Source organism: Anarrhichthys ocellatus, unplaced genomic scaffold, assembly GCF_004355925.1.
Source record: "Anarrhichthys ocellatus isolate YVR2014 unplaced genomic scaffold, GSC_Weel_1.0 scaffold9, whole genome shotgun sequence".
NCBI classification, from domain to species: Eukaryota; Metazoa; Chordata; class Actinopteri; order Perciformes; family Anarhichadidae; genus Anarrhichthys; species Anarrhichthys ocellatus.
This window is the reverse complement of record NW_022280039.1, coordinates 3,337,114-3,352,836: the sequence shown is the minus strand read 5'-3', so window position 1 is coordinate 3,352,836 and position 15,723 is coordinate 3,337,114. Positions and strand designations below refer to the sequence as shown.

The following is a 15,723-nucleotide window of genomic DNA, read 5'->3' as shown; positions in this document are numbered from 1 at the left end:
TCTCTCTCTCTCTCTCTCTCTCTCTCTCTCTCTCTCTCTCTCTCTCTTGGCCACACATGCCTCTGTGGCAGCCAAGTCCCAGTAACCTGGAGCATTAGTGTGTTTTCAAAGAATGGCTAAACTAACCATCGACTAGAGAACATCATTTAGCCGATTAATGTTTTTCATCCCAACATACCTGCCTTTGAACTGGAGTTTGTGTGATATTCAAGACTTTAGGTGGAGCCTCACTGTTCTGTGAGGGGTTTTGTGTGTGTGAAGACTCTGCTCTCTGAGCTCTGTGGTGAATTACAGTTGACCCATGGAGACCCCGGCCCCGCTGCTCCTACCTTTGGAACCCCCGTCATCTGGATCACATCGGGCTCAAATGGGGGGCAGAGCAGAGCCCCCTCTGTCTGACACAAGCAAAGGAGGAGGATGACGATGGAATGAGGGTCCACTAAAGTGTGTGTGAATGTTTCAGTGTGTGACATATACCATGGTCTTTCTCTCTGTCTGTGTCACATACACATAAACCTGTATGCCAGTTAGCTGGAAACCAGCCAGAATGATCAGAATTATGTGTTATTAATAGATAAATAAAAATGCAAGTGACATTGGTCATGGCTGTCAGTATTGGTGGATCGCAGGTCATTGAACACTGTTGCAGTGAGTAACCCTGAAAATATAGAGAGGGGTGACCTTTGACCATCGTATCTCAACCAATAAGGGGTTGAGCAAAAGTAAATTAGCAACATTTTGATTTGCACCTCTCACTAGGACAAACTAGGACTTCCACAGCATGCAATGGAAAAGTAGTGTGATGACAGCTGCATTAAAAACATGTTTCATTCAACGCATCATAAGAAATCTCACACACATATAAGAGTAAACAATACATCCCTTCATTCCAGAGAACAAATCTATAAAACTGTGTCTGTTCTGCGGTGTTGTGTTTTCTTTTTCAGGGTGAAAAAGTGTTTATGATTAATTCATTGCTTTAAAGTGGAGACACTTTACTGTGCATATTTTAAGAGACACTTTTACACATGCTGATGTTATTAATTTCACCGCTGGCCTTGCCAACCAAGAGTGTCTCAGCTTTATGTTCAATGACACCGACGTAATTCTTAAAAAAAAAAAAAAGACAAATATGGGGTTTAAAGTGAATCTGAGACGCAAACAACCACAAAACAGCAAATGTAAAAAGTGTAACGTTCAAATCAAATAATATGTCCATTAGTTGCAAATATATGGAATAACTGCACCAAAAAAATGTCAAATCTTCTGACCTGATGAGTTGCTGCCCCCTGCTGTAACACTTTATGCAGTAAATCTTGAAATCTTTCCATCGATGTGTGGCAACATGTATCAGGACAGTATTGATACTGAAGAGATTTTAACATATTATTCAGATGTGACACATGGTGATGTAATTGCATCACCTATAATGATGAATAAGTATTAAATAAATGTAAAAAATTCAAACTCTTACAACTTTTGAGTAAAAAAACAACCTGAAAACATTACATGTTGTTGATGAATTGCACAGATTATTTTATTTTTTTTATTATAAACGTATTCTGCAGGACTCTGCCTGCGATGACCATTCTGTGACAGCAATCATTCTTCAGTGTAATTCAAGCAATCAAGAGAGTAAATATGTTATTTAGGATAATGGCACTCCTGGAGTTGGGACTTCACATTTCTATAGAAATAGAAACCTTCTCATTTTCTAGCTGGGTTTAGAAAACATGCTCCTGGACACGACTCTAATGTTCCTATTGTTGTTGTGGACAATTGTAATGCTTGCATGCATGGGATGCTTTGTATTAGACTCTGTAAGTTGCAATTTGTCTTGTAAATAGCAGAGAAAAGAGACGATACAATAAGACCATGTTTTATATATATAAATGTGAAAATTGTTTATTACAAAAGCATGTAAAAGGACAACTGATAAATTAGCAATATAGTACAAAACGAGTTGTGTACATTGAAGTTATTTGTATTTACATCCATGCTACTTCACAAAGTGTATTGTTTGAAAGGTTTAAGGAGTATATCCTGGTGCTCAGTTGTACTACCAGAGTAGTCAGTACCTGTGGATGCATTTGGCTAAAACTGCTCTATAAATATAATCTGCATTTATATGTTAAATACATTGTTTGAGAGAATAAACACACACACACACACACACACACACACACTGTTGTGCTCTTTCTTTCACACACATAGACAGACAGGCACATCAATACGTCATTCTTAAAAAACTAAATTCTGTTAGTACATTCAATAAGTGATGCAACTCCTCAAAACAGGGTGCTTCACAAATTCTGCCACTCAGCACAAAGTTAGTGATTTTAGTTAGTTTTTGTTAGATTATTAGTTTATTAGTGGGTTAGTTTGTTAGTTTGCAGAGAGCTAATAAAATGTATTTTTGGTTAGTACCTGATAATTTGACTTTAGGAGATGTTAGTAGCTTGTTTATAAGGATTTCTGATGAGCATGTCATTGACACAGTTAGAGCTAGGACTTAGTTCCCACTGCTAAAACGCATACAAACTCATGGCACTAGAAGATGTTTTGGATAAAAGCTTCCATGTACTGTAATTTAATAAGCATCACTAGTGCCACAAGGCATGCTTTGATTTAATTAAAGAAGAACAAAGAGACGGAATAATTTCATTACAGACATCGGGATGTTTTAGTCAGAAGGAACCCAGATGTTAGTAAGAGCAACAGGTGGGTCTTTAGAGCCTCACCACTGTTAGTATTAATACCATAATAAGTTAGTATTGGAGTTGAGATTTGCTTGGCCTGTGGTGACAACAAGCCAGGCACTCATCTGCAAGGGTTGACCACACAGGTAGAGAAGACGGTCTCTGAAGATGTGAATTTAGCCTGTGAGGTGCGACACTGTGACGTGATATTATTTTTTTGATCAGATCACAATCGGTTTCGTGAGTATTCTTAAGTATGTGGTCAACCCAGTTTGATATCAGCAGCTGATTCTCCTCCTCTTTCCATCTACTGGTTAATAATATTTCCCTTCCCAAGTCCTGAAACCCTTCCTGACTTGCTCACTTTAACAGTTTTCATTGATTTTCTGCTTTACTAATTCCTCTTAGTCTGTGAGTTCTAGAAGAAGGATTGCAGGATCATGAGAGAGGAGTGTGTGCATCGGACTGCGGGCATAAAGCAGAGGGTTAGTCAGTGGGTTAGAAAGATCAAAGCCAGCCATCAGCATTCATCAGAGTACAGGTTAGTAATCATCCGACTGTTAGCAGACATTAGTATTGTTAGATATTAGTCAAATATTGTTAGTAGAATCCAGACCTGGGTAAAAAGCTATTTGCACATAATTATTAGCATTTGCTGTAATTTGCTGAAGTATCAGATGATGGGGCAGTAGGCATCGGGACAGTTTAATTAATGCTAGCAGGCATCATTCAGAAAACTACAGACCATTCATTTCCAGCATCATTCTTGTGATTATCTAGATCACAAGAACCCCCACCTAACTGGTACTTCAATGAGGTCTGAACAAATGCTAAGAATCATTTGTAAATATTTTTGAATCCTTTGTCTGGTACATTCAATGTGTTAAAAGAAGAGAGATTCAGGCATTTTAAATCTGTGCAGCGAAGAGAAATCCATTGAAAAGCAGCTAGTAGCTTCAGGCCAATTACAAAAGTGTTTTATCATACAGACACATGCACACATACAGGAACAAACACACACACACACACACACATAGAGCACATGCACACAAACACATGCACTCACGCTGACACACACCTGCCCACACGCTAGAGTAAAAATACACACTGTAGAACCATAAAAGTAGTTGGTATAACACCCAAATTAAGAAGTTTTAAGACAAACAAAGAACATACTGTGTGAATTACACATTGTCAAAATGTGAGAAAACTAGTCATTCTCACTCACTTGAGCAGATTTTTGTTTTTTTTTATGTTACAAGCTTAAAATAACAAAGCTTTCCAGTTCTGGATCTGGCACTGAAACATTTTAGCTTTGGTGAGAAGTTAACACATGTTAAAACACAGTTTCTGGAGAATTTAAAGTAAATTAAAAGTACGTGTTTGACAGAGTATCCCAGGTAATGGATTGAAGACGTCAATGCACACGCAGCTGAGGAAAACAAGCGTGAGAGGTGTTTGATGGCTGCGGTGTCTGTGTTTTTGATCAGCCAAAAAACTCATGATCGTGGGCGTGGATGAAGCATTATTAGTATTACTGACAGCCGGAAACATTTGCACATTTGAAACAGGAAGGAACGCTGCAGAAAATTATTTTGGACTCAAAACACCAGCCGTTAAATGTTGTCCTGTTAAATCTGAACACATTGACACTGTCTACAAAGCAGCAGTAGCATTTTGAACTCTTCAAAGCCCCACTAAAGCAGAAGTCGTCTCTCAGTGGGAAAACACTTGGACATGGATCCTCTCCTTCTGAGGGTCTGGACATCAGCGATGGCACCGTGCATCGATCACTGCTTGAAAAATGACACGACAGCTGTTAAAGGCAAAAAATACAAAAGCGATCTTCTGATCGTTCTGATTCTTAACACCTTGAACACGTTCCTGTTGGTCATGACATTCTTTTGAAGATATTTTCATCCTTGACTAACAAACATTCATCCAATGTATTTCCAGGATAATCCTGCATAATGTTGAATAACGAATATGAAAAGATGATTATGCTAAATCTGATTTGGTCATGGTCTCCACTTTCAGGTTGGTTTATCTCCGCTCTTTACCATAATCCTGGAAATGGATAGCAGTATATAGCTGAGAATATGGCAGCGATTTAACACATAACTAATCTTCCATGTTCTATCTGGTCCCCATTTATCTGCACTCTCGGCAGGCACAGGGGCTTAACACTCTCTCACACACACACACACACACACACACACACACACACACATCCTGTATGTGGGCAAAAAGCAAGATAAGAGTCTATAAAAATTGGATCTGCAGTTTATATTCATCAAGATATAACAAGTCACAGTGCAGACTGTTAAGTGAATATGAGAGGAATGAAAGTCACAGTGGTGTAAATCTATGGTCAGACCATTTACCAGTCTGCGAGGCAGCACAGCAGAGGGAGATGGAGCCATGCCGCTCGTGAGGTCCAGAGCGAGATCCGGTCTGCTCCTTCATCAGTGTAACTGGAGAGGAATACACAACACAAAGCAGCAGAAAAGTGGGACGCAACCCAACTGTCCTCTCAAGAAACCCAAGGGAGTACATGTTCTTTTTTTTTATTGCTTCTCCTTACTGCTTTTTATTAAGATAAATGAGAACTGCCAACAGATATAAGCTACAGTATAAATGATCTGACTGGCTGACTAATGCTACTACATTCTACATCTGATATTGTGTGCCATTAAAAACGATCCTCCTATGTGGGGGTTTTTATAAATATAATGCAGCTTGTACACATAACCTGTCCTGCTGTTGGTTCTCATTTGGACCCTCCCAGTGTCCTGACTGGTGACATGTCAGCAGCTCTGTAGATGAATCCAGTAACACCGGCCACAAGGTTACCTAAAATATAAGAACAGTGGATCACTGTGATTCACTGGGTTTTTGCATTCATTTTGGGGGATTTAATGGCCCACTTTGCCTTATATACACCTAAAAATTATAGAAATACAAACAATCAGAACTTTAGACCATAAGGCTTGATTTAAATGTCTCCGACATTTCTGTTGTCCAAACACAGCAAAACAATACAGTACAGTGGCTGCAGCTCATGCTATACTGTCTATCTGGAGATGAAAGACCACGTAGGCTATAGGCATATATACTGCACTGCCTACCTACGGCCACATTTTGTCCAATATAAATCAGCAATCTAATCTGGCATGCACCAGAAATAGCATTTCTATAAATATGCATATTTGAATAGACATAAAGCCTGCACGGATGTAGGTCGGGGAAAGACAGACCAGGCCCTCCTCTGCAGGGAATTAAACGAGTTCATGTTTATCTAGTTTGACAACAGATTAATCATAATTAACTAGTTTGAGTCCTAGGGCAATACAAAATCATTGCATTTAAAATCACAATAGAATAAAATGAGCTATGTGGTCTTTTTTCCTACCAGTGATCTCCAGGTTCCACCGTGCACGTGACCCGCAGCATCGGGCGACGTGAAAAGATCTTCTTCTTTTTTCTTCTTTGTCTTCCATGCTGAAGGCGCTGCCGAACTTGCAAATGCATGCCTTGTGTGTCCTGTGATCAGCCCCGCAGTAGAAGGCTGGTCGCCCCCTGGACCCACGCGCTATACGCACTTACACGAGCCGCGGCTGAGCGTCGTCTACATGGCTGCCGAGCCGAGACAAGCAGATGTGGGAGTGCCAACAACAGCTGCGCACTGACGGGAGACCAGTCCAGGGAAAACAGGATAAAGTGGAGACGGAAGCCCCGGGACAAAGAAAATGGATGGGAGGTATTAAAGAGAACAGAGACGTCTTTGAATAAGAGGGACTGCACAGACCTGAATTAATCAGTGGTCTCGGTCTCCAGCTGCTGCCACAGGTTTATGGTCTTTTGTATGCACGCCCTTCATCCACCATCTGTGTTTCCTGGGCAACCGAGGACTGCCTGCAGACACAACTAGCTAGTAGAGCAACCCCAAACCAAAAGACACGATGATATCCTGCTTCATGTAACTTAAAGATACACACACTGTAACATAAATAAGGGTTTATACACATGTAATAGATCATTAGCAACTGATTTCTCCACATGCGCAACACACTCAGTTATTCTTTTTTTTCTGCTTCTCATTTAGACATTTAGCACAAAAATACACAATAATACTGTCCATATTCAGCTGTGCTGATGATTATTTTCAAATTGCATTAATGTCAGTGATAACAGCTAATATGAAAGTGTAACTAATAGGTTGAAATAATCAATTTTGAAAGTGTCATGCCTGCTTGTTCATATTGTATGATACGCTTAATTAGCATATCATTGTTTGATAGTGGTTTCATGTCTGTTTTATAATGAAGGACTTTTGAAAAGTTGTTTTTGACCGTGTCTTGTATAAATAAGTGAAATATATAAACTAATGATAATGAATCTATCTCTGGTAATAGAAAAAAAACGCTTATCCTGTTGAGATTTTAAAAAAACATTGAAGATGCATCACACATTACGCATTATATGTGGCTGTTTTGCTCATGTGATAACTAATTTGTTTGAGAGGTGAAATAAATTCAGAGATTTGTATGGTGCATTTTCGGACCTGAGGGTGGTGCTAGAGGAAGGACCACTATAGTGAGAATTGGGGATATCTGGTGTATGGTATCCCAGAATAAAACAAAATATAATGCATCATCATGTATTGAAAATAAAAATAAAAGTAATGCAGATGATTTCACGGTGATTCCTCACTGAGTGAAGTCAACCCAAGCTTGTGATACATAAGACATACAGAACCATGTACTCTAGGATATATGCCATCCAGATGTGAAGCAGCAATAAACTGTCAAAATGACAAAAAGCAAAACTGACTGAAATCCCTTTTCCAAACCGACCCTGAGAAGAGGATCACTCCTGAGAACACTCTCCAGCACCCTTTCATCACAATGACCCATCTGGTGTGAAATAGACACCAGCTTGTAAGTTACTGTGTTTCCAAGTATGAGCACAGTTGAATAGATGATTGGATGAATGGATAGCGTTGCATTCTGATTGACTGTTTCATTGATTGATTGTCGTGTTTTATCCAGTGTGGACGAGTCCTTTGACAAAATGCTGTTCTGCCCAACGGAAAACTTTGAAGAGGAACTTCCTTCTGACAATGAGGCTGATGAAGGTGAATGGCCTTCAGCCACACCTCGTACAAATGGCACAGGCTCAACTGCTCCTTGCTTCTGTGACGGCATTACAAATATGCCCCGCTCAAACGATGGAGCAGCAGCTGCTTGAGTTATAGATGCTTCTGACTCAGCTGAAGTCGAACCAGCTGTCAGTCATGGTGCAGCCAGCCCAGCTGAGGAGACGCCAGCCACTGACAGGTCACCTGATGCAGGTCCACCTGTAAAAGTCAAGAAGAGCTGACTGAAGGGCAATATTGTATTATATTATGATAGTATTAGTATATATTGTTTAGAAAGAAAACATGTTGAATGTGTGAATATCTTTGCTTTGCAGGGTAAATCATCACAATACAACTGTACATTTATGAGCTGATGACGACAACATTTAATTGTTTGAATAATTCAATTATAACACAGATGCTGTAACACTTGTTAAAAGATGGAACAGCTATCAATCTTCCAAAATGCAAAACAACAACATAACTGTTCCTGGCTGTACATATCGTTAATTTACAGTTGCTAAATTATTATGACTAACCAACAATCCCAAACCCTAAGATACAGGCCTACATGTTTATGATATAAAACAAAAAAAACAACATTGGAGAATCTGGACACATAGAACATTTCACATTTTACTTGAAAGATGACTTAAATGATTAAGGGATTATTGAAATAGTTTCCGATTCATTTAATGCCAATCAACTAGTTTAATCAACTCATATTCCCCACTGTCTCATTTGTCAACAATATTTACTTAAAATGTATGACATACACAATATTTAGATGTTTTGAAAATTCTACATAAAGCACCTTTAACTTACTGATTACTGATTACTGATTGTTACTTACGGATGTGGTAGTTTGTTTTGGAAGTATAACCTTATACCTTAAAAGATTGTGATTTCAGTACTGGCCTGATTTCTATTAAATTCATGCTCCCTCCAGAGGATTAACCCATTTTGAAATCTAATGGGTTGATAGTAGCATCTACAATTTCCTCTTGTTTTGTTTCCCAAGCACTGATGCTGTTTTATTATTTGCAGCAAGTACATGTTGCTTCCCTACTAATTGTTCCCATTGGGCACTCCTGAGCTCCGGTGTCTTATTATTGTATGAATAGTTTTCATTTTTTATTTATTTTATGGTTTGAATATAAACATTACCAAAGTTTATTTACTAACTAATTCAAATCAAATTTGCAAAAGTGCTTTACAAACATACATAATACACAATACATAAGGCAAACAAAGAAAAAACCAGGAATAAACTAGAGAACATTATAAGAGAAACAAGTCACACTTTATAAAATACGATTATCTTTTAGTTTTGTGTGTCTTTGTCTTTGTTTTATGCTAATCAGAAATAAACCGTCTGCGTTATCTACCTCGTGAGGACCCCAACCAGCAGGGGCCGACAGCGTGTGCACTCACACAAATTTGTCCATCTGGAGTTGCCTTACAATTGTGCATCGCTTTTGTGAACTCACAACACTCTGGAACGACATCTTATAAACAGTCTACGCATCTACGTAGCAGCGGGGTATTTCACGTCGTGTATGCATCAGTCGGGTCTTGCGGGTCTGTCAGGCCTGTGCCGAGTCACCGACCATCTCTACCTCAGTAATGGCAAAGCGGCGAAAGATTCCTCCCAGGTGACGCAGTGCAAGATAAGCTGCATCGTGAACGTTACCGAGTCCAGGAGCCGCTGCCCTCTTCACCCCGGGGTGGAGTACGTTCACATCCCGGTCTCTGACCACCCGGTGTCTCCTCTCAGCGAGCATTTTGACGAGGTGGCGGATAAAATACAGCTCACCGCAGAGCGCGGTGGCCGCACATTGGTGCACTGCAACGCCGGCGTGAGCCGCTCCTCCTCCCTGTGCATGGCCTACCTGATGAAGCACCGCGATGTGCCTCTCCTGGAGGCCCACAGGTGGGTGAGGACCTGTCGACCCGTCGTGAGGCCGAATAACGGCTTCTGGAAACAGCTCATCCGCTATGAGATGGAGCTTCGTGGGTGCACTTCTGTCCGAATGGTCTCCTCCTCCATGGGAGAGCTACCTGACATTTATCAACAGGAGGCCACAAATATGATGCCACTGTGAAGAAACCACTGCACTGCTTAGTGGGGATTTTATTAACAATCAAACAATGTATGAGCATAAATATACTGTATTGTGTGTGGCATGTAGAGTGATAAACTGCTGTTTTGTCATCTAAACAAACATAAAGGCTTAATGTACTCCCTGACGAGTTATTACGGGCTCCACTACATTTCAAGGGGAAATATTGTGCTCTTTACTTAAATACATTTATCTGACAACTAGTTACCAGTTTAGCCTACATTAAAAACATAATAAAAGACCTGCATCCCCCAAGCTGAAAAAAGTGTCTAGTGGGGGCCCCTTGTCACATTTCTGTATGTTGTTAGCAGTTGTAGCAAAGAGTAATTCACAATAGATTTCTCAGGTGTTGTCAGAGAGGTAAAACTATCCAATACTTCACTAAAAGCCCAAAAAACGTTTTGTTTTCTTTACCTCATTAATCATCTTTCGAGTGGTCCTGACCCCTAGGTTAGGTCCCACTGGACTAAACTACCCAACTGCATCTAAAGTAGTTAAACTAGCTCCACCGTGACCATCTACAACATTAAAATGATCCTTCGGAGTTGTTGCATCGGTATAACCTATTGTATCTCCTATAATATATATTAATTCCATATTTAATGATCAACCATGGTTGTCATTTTTCTGTGCTTTAATTATTAATAGTTTTACTGATGATACTTTGCAAGGTTTTGAATTGTACGTTGTTGTGACTGAAGGCCCTGGATCACTAAAGCAGCAATGGCAGTGAAGGCTGTAAAGCAATCCAACTCATTTAAAGCTAGAAAGTACAAAAAGCTTTATTTTAGAATCAATACTCATCTCAATTCATCAGACACGTGTACAATGAAAGTCTTGAAGGACAGCGGGTTGTTTTATGGACAGCTATTCCTAACAAACTTAAATACATACTTAGTTATTTAGCTATATATTCATTAAACACCTTGAAAACATGCTAATTTCATGCTAACTGCCAGACTGTATGAGAGAATGATGCTTTCTAGCTAATTGTGGTGCTTATTTCACTCATAAAAAGAGCAAATGAATGAACAGATGCAGTGTTTTCTTTGCAGATTTAACAATAAAATATATTTGGGGAAATAATATGGGCTTTGATTCTTACAAGAAACAGTTGGGATACATTTATTTTCCTTTTAACAGAAAGGGTTGTTGTGACCTCAGGCCAGTTACAAATGTGAATTGTTAGAATGTTAATTTAGTAAACGGGCACAAAACAAGAATCAGACATTGAATCCCAGTAAAATTCACAATTTGGCACAAGTCTGTCAACGCTGAACACAAACATCTAATCTGAAGGAAATATTCAATCTAATGTATGAGTGGTCAACCAGTAATTCCCTCCAAACCTTCTAAGCAATGCAGCTCTTGGCCAACTACCTCTTACAGAACCGGTTTTAGGTTAACATTTCAGACTCGAGTTTAGATGCAAAGCAACAAGTGGACCAAGTAGATGTTTATCCAAAAGAAGAAGCCACACAGCCATACAGTAACCAGTCAGTTGTATCTTAACATTTTGGGAAATATACTAATTTCCCGGCAGCTATAATAACCGGCAGCTGGCTGTAGCCTTAAAGTGCTAAATACGAGATTGGGAGCATTTCTATTGCTCAACGGCTGTCAGTATGGCAACTGAGGGTCGTCATGCTTCAGCAACAAAGACACCGGTCTGAACGGCGTTATGAGCTGCATCAGCCTGAAGAGGGCAGTGCAGAGCAGCGGTCGTGAGCTAACCAGTTGGGTCTGCTGACATGAAACAAATTGTAGTTAGCTAATATGTTAATGCTCTGACTCCCTTACATTGCACCTTTAATGTTATATTTACTGGATATATTTGAGTGGTATTGATCTTCTCATCTCATTTTCAGCAAGAAAGACAATTGGCGCATTTCCTAAAACAGTTTCTTTAAGCACATATTTCATATGTTTACATCTCAGCCTTTAGGCAGTTAAAAGTGGGTGAGCACTGCGCCAGCATCTCGTTTGGAAAATACAAGTCACTACATTCATCTGGCCAATACCACATGGTCGTGAGCACGAGCAGAAATCCCATTGTGATACTTTAGTACATCGAAATTTCGGATACAATTCATCAAATAGACATTTAAAACAAACTCAAACAAAGTGTACACAGTATTTTACACAGAATCAGATGGCTTATTTAGTGGACAGTGCAATCACTAGTATTCTGGAATCCAAACAGCTATCATTTTCATCTGCTACTTAAATATCCTGAGTCCAGACCTTAGTCAGGTCAAATTACAAGATTGCCTTACAAGTGGAATAACGACACAAGTGCAAAAAACAGCATGCTTATTTTACCTTCACTGCATTTCCTCAATAAGGCAACAGTGTCATCTGCATAGTCGTACGATAAGCATCTAAAAGGTATAAAATAGAGGAATATCCATTTAACACAAAAAGGTGAAATCAATGCAGAGGAGACGAGGAAGCTATGTAACGCCGGTATCCATTCACTCTCTTCTCACACAACCCCAGTGTGTTCAGCTGGAGGACGACTGGAGATTACATCTGAAAGAAAATAGAGATATTTCAAAACTCAAAATATTTAATGTTACTGTATTATGATTCCAAAGGGGGGTGGGGTGTATTTCTTTACATCAATAACTTACATTCTGTTCCAGCTTCTGGTATTCTGTGGATTTAGGGCGACGTGTGGATCTGGATTTCTTTCCCTCCAAAAAAAAGGCAATTATCTGGGGAAAAGAGAAAAGGATATTGTATGAGGCCTGATCTACAAAACAAATATGGATATGATTTAATGAGAGACATTGCAGAGGATTAATCTCTCTCGGTAACTAAATAAATCTGCACTTTCCTAAAATGTCACACTATTCCTTTAGGATTGTTTCCCGCAGTTGCCATGTGCTTGTTTGGGCCCAATAATAAACCGGCAACTCAGAAGCTGACAAAATGTACCAAATAATATCATAATCTTCAGTGCATGACGTATTTCTGCACCGTTAGTCCGATCCAAATGTTGTGTTAACTACACCAGCAAAGATTTACAATCAGTTATATTGTCTTCAACAGTTCTAGCTCAGCAATTACTTGCTCGTCTTAATTTTTTCCAACAAGGAATCACAGACCAAAATGGTTGACACGCACATGACATTTTCAAACAAATCTGGGTCAGTGGAAACAGGAAGTATGAAGAAGAGGAAAGAGGTGTGAAGCCATTTACCTTGCGCTTGTTGTGGTAAGTGATGTAAAGCACCGCTACCAGCACAGCGGAAGAGACAAGGTAGGCGAAGAAATGGCTGCTTTCTTCCTCCTCATTTATACCAGCTGGGTCATACGGACCTTTATTTGAGGTTTCTCTATTTTTGCCGTCCTCTACTTCTGGTTTTTTCTCAGCGTTGTCCTCTACTTCTGTTTTTTTCTCAGCGTTGTCCTCTACTTCTGKTTTTTTCTCAGCGTTGTCCTCTACTTCTGGCTTTTTCTCAGCGTTGTCCTCTACTTCTGGCTTTTTCTCAGCGTTGTCCTCTACTTCTGGCTTTTTCTCAGCGCTGTCCTCTACTTCTGGTTTTTTCTCAGCGCTGTCCTCTACTTCTGGTTTTTTCTCAGCGCTGTCCTCTACTTCTGGTTTTTCCTCATTGCTGCCCTCTAAAGGTATTTTGTCTTTCTTGCCTTTGTCTCCTTCTGGCTCACCTCCCTCTTTGTCCTTAGCCTCTGGCTCCTTGCCTTTCTCTCCCGACTCTGCAGGTGTTGATACATTCTTAACTGGAGGAGTCAGTTTTCTTGCAGGCTCATTGTTTTTCTCCTCGTCAGTTTGATTTTCCTGCCCTTCACTAGTCACAGCTGGCCCTTTGTTACCTTTTGCATCCACACCTGCGAGTGTTTGCTTATGGTTTTCCATTTCCTGTTTGTTTGGTTTGGTCTCACCTGATACTGCATCACTTGGCTTTCCTGTAGTCTTTCGATTAGGTTCTTCTGCTTTTACCGTCTTTGCTGCGTTGTCTGCAGTACCTGCACTGAATGCTGCTGATGAATTGCCGGTGCTAGCCGACTGCTTTGTTTTGCTTTTCTGCTCCTGAGGGGTTTTTGTTGGAGCCCCTGTAAGTAAGAAGAAAATGAAATAAAAATAGAGTTTTTACCAAATGGTAAATGGACTTGTGCTTCTATAGCAGCCCCCGGGTCTTCTGCGTGTCACTTGGTCTTTTTTATTCAATATTTGAACATTTGTTAGTGAGAGGACAATAACAACTAAGGTGGTTCCTGCACTATTAGCTAATGTAGTGACGACGTCTTGTCCAGAGGCTTTCTAAAGGGCGTCATATATATTCCTATCTAAACATTGTGCACTCAAATTGTCAAACATAGAAGTAGAATTTCATGATAAAAGTACTTCCATATGTTTGTAATTAAGCTGCTACAGTCTGTTGTGTGCGCTGCACTTGTTGTGTGCGGAATGAGGGCGTCACACTTTAGGGATATGACGTTTACACAAAAGCCAGAACATGTTTTCGTCTTTTGTGTAACGTGATATTTGATTTTTCGTAAATAGTTTGGTGACAGAAACTAAAAAAAAAAACACACAAAATACACGAAAGCAAATCCTACTTTCGTCACGGTTTAAACAGCAGTGACATGTCACTTCGAATGTATGTTTATTTATTGAACTACTACAATGTAAAATGCACTGATGTTATTTTCAGTAAAGCCAACACTGAAGATAAGACAAAGCCCTGCGATTAGCTCAAATTATCTACGTTAAATCAAGTGACACGTTGTTATACAGCAACAACTACCTCAGTTGTCTGATTTAGTCGGGATTATATGCGAGGCAAACATTTCTCTGACACGTCGCTGAATAGTCTCAGGATGACATAAATAGCAAAATGACACAAAACTCCACTCACCTCTGACCAAGCAGAAACACAACAATATGGCGAGCGCCACGAAAGCCGTCTTCATTGTGTCTGCACACCAATTAAAACACAAAACAAATCTATTTAACCTGTCTCTTCTTTGAGCTCACGACACAATCCGCTGTGACAAAGCTAAGACGACAGGTTGGAGGTTTTGGTTTAAGTCCTGTTGTACGTGCTTCCGCGTACAAACGGTGCGAACCAAACCCGCTCTTCTTCTGCGGAGGGAGAAACACAGCGGTGCGCTTTAGCGCCACCAGAAGGCTGAGTGGCGACACTACAGGGCTCTGTGTTTACACGGCAGTGATGCGTGCTGGTTCAGGGCCTCGGAGAGCTAGAACAACAGTAAAAGCAGATAAATGTAGTGTAGACAAATGTGCTCATGCTTACAGGAAAAAGAAACGTCTTCTGCAGTAAAATCTAATTTAGTTTGTTGATTAAATAGATTGTGCATCTGTGCTTTTAACTCATTCTAAATTATTCTTTAACTGATTCCAATTGGAGTTGAAATGTGATATTGACATTACTGCATCTTAAAATGCAAGTTTTATTACACTTAGGAAAGGAAAAGTCCCTAAGAAAAGCTACTGCAACAGATATTTAGTGTCGCAGTTATGAAAAATGTAATTGGGTTGAGAGTTACACTTAAAGTTACACTTTTTACGCCTGTGGCCAGTCGTTGACGTATTTTGAACCAGCTGTACACAAAGCTAGAATACATCACACCTGTCTTTAAAAAACTAGGAAGATTATAGGAAAAGTAGAGGTTCCTCTTCCCCTTTTATAAAACTGCACCTTTCCTTCATACCTGCTGCACATATCTCTGTAAGTACATTTCTCAGAGTGAAACCAAGCATGTTTGATCTGGT

The 15,723-nt window shown here is 39.8% G+C and overlaps 2 protein-coding genes and 1 long non-coding RNA gene across 5 annotated transcripts; 1 reads left to right on the top strand and 2 right to left on the bottom strand.

Annotated features, from left to right (window-relative positions):
- Positions 1-1,883: 1,883 nt before the first annotated feature.
- On the bottom strand, positions 1,884-6,658 carry LOC116384334 (uncharacterized). Of its 2 annotated transcripts, none has more exons than XR_004212804.1 (3): positions 6,112-6,658; positions 5,084-5,552; positions 1,884-4,495 (listed from the first exon to the last, which is right to left on the bottom strand). It is a non-coding gene; the product is annotated as an uncharacterized LOC116384334 (long non-coding RNA). The 2 variants fall into 2 exon arrangements; XR_004212803.1 differs by having other exon boundaries at positions 1,884-4,492; positions 6,112-6,657.
- Positions 6,659-9,319: 2,661 nt separating this feature from the next.
- Positions 9,320-10,082, top strand: LOC116384768 (dual specificity protein phosphatase 18). The gene has a single exon (XM_031849712.1). The coding sequence runs from the start codon at positions 9,399-9,401 to the stop codon at positions 9,942-9,944; it is 546 nt and encodes a 181-aa protein (XP_031705572.1). The 5' UTR covers positions 9,320-9,398; the 3' UTR covers positions 9,945-10,082.
- Positions 10,083-11,071: 989 nt separating this feature from the next.
- On the bottom strand, positions 11,072-15,087 carry tgoln2 (trans-golgi network protein 2). 2 transcript variants are annotated; one of them, XM_031849711.1, is made up of 4 exons: positions 14,846-15,085; positions 13,168-14,039; positions 12,596-12,679; positions 11,072-12,494 (listed from the first exon to the last, which is right to left on the bottom strand). In XM_031849711.1, the coding sequence occupies exons 1-4, from the start codon at positions 14,898-14,900 to the stop codon at positions 12,489-12,491; spliced, it is 1,017 nt and encodes a 338-aa protein (XP_031705571.1). In that variant the 5' UTR covers positions 14,901-15,085; the 3' UTR covers positions 11,072-12,488. The 2 variants fall into 2 exon arrangements, with proteins under 2 accessions (XP_031705571.1, XP_031705570.1); XM_031849710.1 differs by lacking the exons at positions 11,072-12,494; positions 12,596-12,679 and having other exon boundaries at positions 12,686-14,039; positions 14,846-15,087.
- Between the last annotated feature and the right edge of the window lie 636 nt (positions 15,088-15,723).

Excerpts from the sequence above, each read along its gene's own strand:
- LOC116384768 (XM_031849712.1), top strand. The coding sequence starts at position 9,399 with ATGCATCAGTCGGGTCTTGCGGGTCTGTCAGGCCTGTGCCGAGTCACC.